This window comes from Gymnoscopelus microlampas (genome assembly GCF_963454915.1).
Source record: "Gymnoscopelus microlampas genome assembly, chromosome: 16".
Taxonomy (NCBI): domain Eukaryota; kingdom Metazoa; phylum Chordata; class Actinopteri; order Myctophiformes; family Myctophidae; genus Gymnoscopelus; species Gymnoscopelus microlampas.
This window is the reverse complement of record NC_139953.1, coordinates 38,345,512-38,355,009: the sequence shown is the minus strand read 5'-3', so window position 1 is coordinate 38,355,009 and position 9,498 is coordinate 38,345,512. Positions and strand designations below refer to the sequence as shown.

Genomic DNA, 9,498 nt, shown 5'->3' with positions numbered 1-9,498 from the left:
ATAGTGGAGTAAAAGTACAACATTTTCCTCAGAGATGGAGTAGTGAAGTAGAAGTAAAAGTATTGAAAAGTGGATATACTTCACTTAAGTAAAAAATACCTCAAAAAACACCACTGGTATTCTCTCACATTGGAGGAACCCAAACTATGTTAGTGAGCACAATGCTCACTCCCAACTCCAATAACTTCAAAAACATAGTCACCAAAGTATGCGTGAGTCACGTAACTTTGTTATTTGAAATGCATTCTCAGTCAGCAGGATACCGAGACATTAGGGTGTGTTTAACACCTAGGAATGTGTTCTTTTGAACTTCTCTGAAAGGTTGGGGTCCATATCTTTTTTATCAGTTGTTGTCAAAGTGGGGTCACAGCCAGGGATTCAGGGTTCCTTGAGCAGGGGGTTCCAAATGGATCCTTACAGATCTGTAACACTGAGAGTGAGTGTCCAAATGTAATTCCATGTGTACTCTCATGAGTTATGAATGAAAAAGTTGGAGAACCATTGTTTTATGTATTCAACTTAAACATGATCAGATGTTTGAGATGTTGAGAGGAATACACGATACCATCATGCATGTAACGTCCATTAATATTTCAAGTAACGTCATGTGAGCCCCCTCCTTATGGAACCCACTCCCAGCTCACATCAAAGCTTGCCTCCTTTAAAACCACCCTCAAAACCCACCTCTGACTTGCATTCCCCACCTAATTCAAATCCCCCTTTTATCTTTTAATTTGAATGATTTTGTTTGCTTAGTTTTGACAATTTTAACTAGTTATTTTATTAATACATTTGTTTTTGTTGGTTTTGGAAAGCGACAGAGTATCTAGAAAAGCGCTTTATAAAAAATGCATACATCACATCAAATCAGCTGCCTTTAGTAACACACATTCATGAACACAATGCTCAAAACTAAACACGTTCTTCATGTAACAAAGGTAGAATAACACCTACCAACATTTCCTTCACAGATCACCTCTACAGTCATTTACTGTACTTATGCCAATGTGATTTCAGTCTACTCCTGTACGTACGGTACCACTGTGGTTCAGTTATACGAATATTGAAACGATACACAGTACAGCAGAATCAATAAATATAGCAGAACATTGACACTGCCAGTTTCCAGTATATAATACAATCAGCCACTGTAATAAGTCTCCACATTATAAAAAAAAAAAAAAAAAACATTGAATGGTTTGTTAGAGCTTGGCCATTAACGGAAAATAACGGAAAATAGCCAATCTACAAGCTCATTAAGGACTTGTATATCTGACATTTTCTGCTCATTAATCATGATAATGGAGGCCAAAGGAAAAAACAAACAAACGTGATATTGATTTCAAGTCCTCCTAGGCTATCCCCTAGCCCTATTGTGCGTTATCACCATACAGTCTCAGTAGTTTTTAATGGAGTCATTGGTCACATAACAGAAAGACAAAAAAAATGTTCATCGAATGCCCAGGAGCTGCCGACTCTTAAACGTGTAGGTTTTCTCCACTTGGTCCAGAGTTGGGGAGTAGACATGGGTCTTCTTCAGATTCGGCTCGTGTCGGTCAGCCCTGTGGTTCTCTTTGCTGTCCCCAGCAAAATGGACCTTCTTCTTGCCAGGAGAGAGCCTCTCTTCCGCATCTAGGAGCAGACGTTACCATGTTACTAAGCAAATAAAACATCCAATTACATGCATAGGCAAATTTGAATTTATTAGTCGTGGTTTTGTCATGCAAGTTTTATTGTTTTGTCCTATTTTCCCGTAACCCATTAAAACAGTGGTCTCATTTTAGATTTTTGCGTTGGCCATTCAAAAATAGCAGATATATAAGCGCACAGAGCGTCACTTCGTGCCGCGCTGCGAGCTTGTACATCTGCTATTTTTGGATTTTTTTTAACTATCTTGAAAGTGTGAGAACTTCTGATTTAGAAGGCATTTGCAGAACGGCCTCAGCAGGTCTTAATGGGTTAAACTCGCCACCACTCCGTATTTGCTTGAGATTGTCTCTTTTTATTAAAAAGGTTAAAAAAAATAAAACTTTTATTTACACAAGTTTACACAAACAACATTCAAATGCATTTTTAGATTAAAAACAGCTGACTGGAAGCGGGAGCGTGCGGACGCAACGCTCAGTTCTTGTGCCGGGGGCTCGGGGCTCTGACTGGGCAGGGGTCTCGGTGGACCATACCTATTTCAGACAGGTCAGGGAAGTAGGGAGCCAGGGCCTTCCGCTGCTTTGTGGGCTGTATGTGGTTGTAGTTCTTTAGCAAATTCTCCGCTCTGAAACAAGCAAACGACACAGTACCGGGTAAGACCAACGGAAGACAACCAACAGAACTCAATTCTCAACCTTTTTAATTTCAAGGACGCCTACGGTAGTTTGATATGCATTGGGCCACGGATCCCTATTTGATTAAAAATAATCAAATTCTCTGGTATCCCAATATACACTGCTAAATTGTCAGTGGTTATAGAACTCTTGTGAATGTACAAATGGAACGTTACGGGTTCATTTGGTTCCATTTCTACACTCTCAGTTCCAGACCCAAAAGGGTCCTTTCGGTCCCCTTGTCGTCTATATTGAGAAACATATTGATAAATGACATATTAGTGTTCCCAAACAGACAGCAGACAAAAAAAAAAGGGAAAAATATAATACTTTACAGTTGTAGGGTTAATGTTTTCATGGTCAAGAAAGAACAAGGAAAAATGTTTTCCGTTTCACCTTGTGATTTTGTCATCCAACATCTGCTCACGAACACACAGCTCCTTTTCCCTTCCTGTGATGAGGACAAGACACCAGACAAACAACATCATCATCATATTACATGCAGCGAAAAGAAAAAAATATAGGTCTTTGCATATATCATATAGCAGACATACTGTATTGTTGTCGTCGGGCAGAAACCTTGTATGTCCATATTTCAACATTTAATGTTATTTTTTGGGGAAGAGGGGGGGGAATTAACACCCTACTACTTCATCGTAGAGTGCTGCGCAAAAATAGCCGATCTACAAGCTCACACCGCGTCGCAAATGAGATGCGTTGTGAGATTGTAGATCGGCTATTTGTTTTTATTACTATTTTTAGTAATAAGTAAGTGTTTAGTTTGTAGGTTTTATAAATATTTAAGCAATGAAAATAATTAACAAGAGCTTGTGGCCAAATAATAACTACATTGGAACAAAGCTTATATATTTGTTTGCCATTTCCTGAAAAGTAACGGTTTCGGACATACAAGGTTTCCACCCGACAGTAATGTGCTCCCATTTCACCAGAGGGGCCATATCAGGCCATTTATAAAAGGCTTTGGATACATTATCTAAACCTGTGACCTGATTTGGTACGGTTCTCTTGAAAAACGTCTCGTATCTAATCTCGCCGGCGGCGCCGCCGCCCAAGTGTGTTTTTGTTGAAGAATAATGTCCTCACAGATCATAACAACTACAACTGACACCTGCTGTGACCTGTCATGTGGGCAGAGAGGAATGGTATTAATACTGTATGTAGTCAAACACTAGTTTTTTTGCCATTTTTGAAAATGAAGTACAATAACATTTAAGGATATGGCTTCTTTTGGCCCTAGCACATAATATTATTTTTATTATTGGTCATTGTCATCAGCAATTTCTTTAAATCTGTTACTTTTCAGGAAATGGAAAAAAAGAATCTGCGTTCCAATCTAATGCAGTTATTTAGTCACATGCTCTTGGTAATACTTTTGATTGGTTCAATATTTATAAAACCAAACCCACAGACAGACTGACTTAAATCACTTTAACTTTCAATAAAATAAAAGTATATAGGAAAAACAGCCAATCTAACGGCTATTTTTACTGGGGCATTACTTTACAAAAAGACATGTGACATATGGAGATACAAGGTTTCTGTGTCATGGTTGACATAAATGAGGCTTCTGGAGGACAGCGATGGAGAGACAAATGATAATAAAACACTCACGCTCCAGCCTCTCCTCGCGCTCTTTCAACGCCGTCTCTCTGTCTCTCAGAAGCTTCTCCTTCATGCGGAGCTCCTCGGCTGAAACGGGGGCCGCTTCCACAGGCTTCTGCAGGGGCCCGCCTGCACCCGCGTCAGACCGCCTGCGGCCCCGCACCTTCCTCTGCTCCTCAGGGTCGTTCCTACACAGGATTTCATCAACTTTAAAATTCCATACTGATCTGAAATTCTGAATTTTATAAAACAGAATTGGGACATCGCTTCTTTTTTCCCCCATACTTATCCAGACTTGGAAATTGCTCAAATCCCCTACGTTTCTATACTGTACCTGCGTAGGAGGAACCCTGGCTCCTTGATGATCACCTCGGCCAACAAGCTGTTGTCAAGGATGGCATCCACCGATGGCCTCTGATAGTCCTGACAACCAAAAAGCCACACCGTTAAACTGTGCTCATTCAATGAAACCAGACAATCACTTTATATTGCAAGAAGTAAGGTTGGGTATTAAAATTCATCGATAAGCAGAACAGGAACCGATAACGAATCACGATAACCCTGCCTGGCAAGAAGTGAGATTTTGTGAGGAAGTGAAATGTCTGTGATCAAGGACCAACTATATGGGCATCAATAGTGGGAGCTGGGTTACGAACAGAGCACCATTTTAAAGTATAGAAACGGCACACCGCATTTATAAAATCCACGATGGAACTTCGTTAGGACAAAAAACGTTTATAATAGAATTCTAAAGTCGACCACGGTGTTCTATCCTTGAAAAGGTTTAATATCTACCCTGATTAAAATCAAATAATTGCCCTGTCAGGTGGAAACCGCAACCGCATATGTCCAAAACTACTTAACTTTTCAGTATTCAAATTCAAGCTCGAAACGAGTCACTACACACACTGCGTTTCGACTCGAGCTTGTAGATCTGCTACTTTTGAGTGACGCTGTATTAATATGATCAAGTAGGGCATTAATTTACGGAAAAAGACAAAAAGTAAAAATATGGATATGAGGTTTCTGCCCGACAGCCACGGTATGTTTGTTTAATTCTGCATTATCCAACCTTCACGTTCAGCATCCTGGACAGCAGGGAGTTGAGCTCGTCAGAGTATCGGTAAGGGATCCGTCTGAACTTGCCCTCTCGGATCTTCTCGGCCAGGTCCTGTTGGTTGTAAGCGTTGAACGGAGGCCTAACCGAGAGAGGAACGCAGTGTCAGATTCTTGACAGACAATCAACAACACACCAGAAATAATTTGTTGGAAAAAAAAGAACATGTCAAAACTTACAATAATGCGCAAAGTTCATACAGCAAACATCCGAGTGACCAAATATCAGACTTCTCGTTGTAAGACAACCGGTTGACTTGCTCCTGAAAAAGAAAAGATAATAATATGAAGCTACGGTCCAAAAAAAGATACTCAGCTACAGGCGGCCGTAGCAGAGTGGGTAGAGAGGCGGAAGTAAATGTGATTACAATTTTAAATTGTGTTTTTGGCATCGAACACTGAGACATATAAATCTATATTACATTTCTGTTAGCCTATTAGGCTTTGTAAACATAAACAAAGATCACACAGAGCAGATATGACAAATAATTTAATATACAAAGAAATGACTGAAAATTACTAGCGCCAATAATCAAAATAAATAATGCACCATGGCCAGAACAGATCATGCATTGAATAATTTAATAGTTTATTTCTTTCAGAAATTTGCAAAGATAATAGAAAGCAAAAATAAACTCTTTTTCTGTTAGTCCACTTCCTGGTCCACTTGAAGGGGACTCTGTTTCATGGGATCCAATGTAGCTTTTGCCACACAAACTTGTTAATACTTTTCATTGGTTATATATTTAAAAAAAAACAGACTCACTTACAGTCTCTCCTGAAATCAAGAAAATAAGGCTGTAAATGTGGGAACAACAAACACTTACTGGAGACATGTAATAAGGTGTCCCAACGAACGTTTTGGCAAAGCTGGTGTCGTGGTTCAGGATCCTGGCCAGCCCAAAGTCGCCCAGCTTGACGTTCTGCTTGGCGTCCAGGAAGACGTTGGCCGGCTTCAGGTCGCGGTGGAGGACGGTCACGCCGCCGTCGCTGCGAGTGTGACACTCTTTCAGCGCCAGCGCCAATTGTGCCATGACCCGCAGGACGAACTGCTCCTCTAGATAGCGCCTGGAGATATGAAAACACACACGTTGAACATTACAGATGTTGTAATGGAGCAATGGCGTAAAGTGCAGGGATAGGTTTAGCAGAATAACTGATATTAATCATTGCTATATCAGTGTTTGTTCAGTAACAGGGGTCTCCCAGTCGCTCCAGCTCTTTTAAATAAACAGAAAATAGTATTCAGGTGGGTTGACAATTTCAGCCAATCAGGCGAGTACACATTCATCGGCTTCATGTCTATAGCTGTTACACGTCTCTCTCCTGATTGGAAAAAAAAGGTTTCCCAACCTGACATTTTCTTGGTTTACTAAAAAGGTGGAGCGACAGGGAGACTCTTGTTACTGAACAAACACTCTATAGTAATGATATTTTGACAGAGCTGAACTAATTGCCACAAAATCCTTTTGATTACATTCCATTGACTGTGCAGTCCTACCGATGGAAATCTCACCTCTCTTTGATGCACCTAGCGATGAGGTTGGAGAGGTCTCCTCCCTCACAGTACTCCATGACAATGTACAGGGTGGTGTTGCCTCTGTCAATGATGCGGTCGTGGTATCTGACGATGTTGGGATGCCTCAGTTCCCTCAGGAGGTTGACCTCTGACACCAGCATCTGCTTCTCATTGTCGCCCATGGTACCGTAGTCCAGCTCCTTCCATACCAGAGTCTGTTTGGATTGATTGAATACTTTGTTAGTCAAAAATTTAAACAGCATGTGGTACAGTCAGACAGCTAAAAGGATAACACAAAAAAAGTCCTGGGGACTTGTTGACAAAGGGAACAGGTCATACATTAAAGTCACCATCGGGGTGGAAATGTCCAAAACAAAAGTCACTTTTTTCAGGAAATGGAGAAAGAAGAACCTGTGTTCCAATAGATCGAATTCAGTTAGCTGGTCTCGGACAAGAACAAATTGCATGTTTAAAAAGCCCCCTCAGCTATGAGCTCAACAATATTGACAGGTATAAACTGTCATTACACTTGGGAAAGACGGGATCCATTCTTTTTGGGTCTAAAGTCAACCTCAGTAAGTCTTTTACGGTCAGAGTTGGTGACCATGTAATCACATGTAAATAAGAGGCAACCTTATTTGTCTAAAGTAGTGTAAACTCTACTCCCATCAGACTACTAGAATGTCTGCTGATGTTGGCAGCGTACAGTGTTGCTGTGGAGATAAGCAGTCCCTCAGAACACAACAAACTGCTTGTACACAAAAGGAGCTCGATGCAACCTAGCTTGTACCACAAAGAATTTCACACACTGTTTTACACCTGTAAACCCTGCCATGTGACAAGGTGTACAAGGAAAATAGCACTGTTTTATCATCTATGACAACAATGTAAAGAGTGTGCCTGTGTGTTTGAGCGTTATATCCATGATAGTCACACACTGGTCCCCTCAGTGTTACAGACCTGTAAGGGACCTCCTCAAGGAGGACCCCCGAGGGTCCCTGGACCGCAATTTAGAAGGAGAGAACCACTGGCTATTGAGGAGGCTCTAGGAATAACAATTTCACAATAGCTGCCAAACCTCAAAAGTGATATAATGTTGTTGTGGTCAAATAAATGTGTTGAGAGACCAGACGGTCTTACAATGCATTCAGTTTCAGATGGGTGATTGTTAACACAGTGGTGTAAAGTAACTATCTACATGTACTCAAGTACTGTACTTAAGTACAATTTTGAGGTATTTTTTTTTTACTTTACTGGAGCATTTTCTGTTCTTGTACTTCTACTCCACTACATCTCAAAGGAAAATATTTTACTTTTACTCCACTACTTTGAAAACTTTAGCTTCCAGTTACTCTGTAGATCTTGATTATCATTACAATACATACATTACCCACTTCGGCCCAATATATATTTTGGCCATTTGAAAATAGCTGATCTACAAGCTCACAACGCAAGCTCAAGCTCATTGTGAGCTTGTAGATCTGCTATTTTCAAATGATGTATATACATTTTGAACATGTGAAATGGGACATACTGCACAATGAGTACCTTTACTTTTTGTACTCAAAGTATATTTTGATGCCAATACTTTTGCACTTTTACTCAAGTACATTTTAACTACTGGAATTTTACTTGTAACAATCTACATCGCAATAATGATACTTAAAACGTGTGAGTACTTCTTCCATCACTGGTGATTGTTAACAGTCTCACGTGTATCAGACAGACAGACAGAATCTATAATCCACGGTAGCTGTAGAATACAACTCTCGTAGACGTATTTATGATTCTAACGTTTTCAATCTACGAGAGCTGTAGGGTTCACGTCCCATGGACACAGGAACTTTCTGCACTATACCCCGTAGACACTCCAAACATGTACAAATTGAAAATAAGGTGCTTAGCCCCAAAGTCTCTACGCGGTAGTAGTTTAATGTAATAATCCATATCTTTCAATAAAGAAGTGTTTTAATGCCGTCTGTGGCCGATTCTGTCGGAAGTTCCCAATGGGCGGTAGTGACGGGGCGCATCCGGTGAAACCCGGAATTACACTCAACATAAACAGGAAGTAAACGACGGTGAAAAAATGGCGTTCGGCCACAGACGGCATTAAAACACTTCTTTATTGAAAGATATGGATTATTACATTAAACTACTACCCCGTAGAGACAGTTTACATTTGGGGCGTGGGGTTAAGCACCTTTATTTTCAATTTGTACATGTTTGGAGTGTCTACGGGGTATAGTGCTTAAAGTCCCTGTGTCCATGGGGGGTGAACCCTACAACTCTCGTAGATTGAAAACGTCAGAATCATAAATACGTCTACAAGAGTTGTATTCTACAGCTAAATCCACGGCATGCTTATGCAAAGAAAGGAACAAGACAAAACAAAAACAAAACAAAGTGGTAAACATGTACTTACTTTGCCATCGGATTTCCTCCTGATCTTCTGACATTTCCCATAGGAACCAGAGCCTATGGTGAACAGAACCTCATAGTCCTCAGCACGGGACGGCATTTCTTTACGTTAAATTAACCTTTAAAATATCTTTATTACTTTACATTCACAGCAAACATCAATGTTATCCCTGTCATAAACTCCTACCGTACCCGCTATAGAAGTTTAAACTAATTAAATTAACGTTAAGTGACGTTAATTCAATAGTATCTATTGGTGTTTTTCTTCAGCTGTTGTTGTAAAACTAACCCGGAAGAGAAAAGCTCTCGTTTTAAATTGGTGCCTGAAAATCCTCACATCTGATTGGCCTCCTTTACGCCGTGCTCCTGGACGCTGATTGGCTGTCACACTGATACTAGCGTTGCCAGCTTGTACGAAAGAAATAAGCAACCAGGTCTATGAAAACAAGCCCAAAAGAAGCCACGTGAGCACTCTCTAACCCAACTCTACATTCATTGGCC

The 9,498-nt window shown here is 40.4% G+C and overlaps 1 protein-coding gene across 1 annotated transcript; it reads right to left on the bottom strand.

Moving 5' to 3' along the window:
- Positions 1–1,239: 1,239 nt before the first annotated feature.
- On the bottom strand, positions 1,240–9,226 carry nek2 (NIMA-related kinase 2). Its single transcript, XM_084081972.1, has 10 exons — positions 9,002–9,226; positions 6,577–6,794; positions 5,888–6,128; positions 5,241–5,323; positions 5,017–5,143; positions 4,279–4,367; positions 3,954–4,132; positions 2,718–2,772; positions 2,181–2,272; positions 1,240–1,632 (listed from the first exon to the last, which is right to left on the bottom strand). Exons 1-10 carry the CDS (start codon positions 9,095–9,097, stop codon positions 1,451–1,453), a joined length of 1,362 nt encoding a protein of 453 aa, XP_083938098.1. The 5' UTR covers positions 9,098–9,226; the 3' UTR covers positions 1,240–1,450.
- Positions 9,227–9,498: the final 272 nt, after the last annotated feature.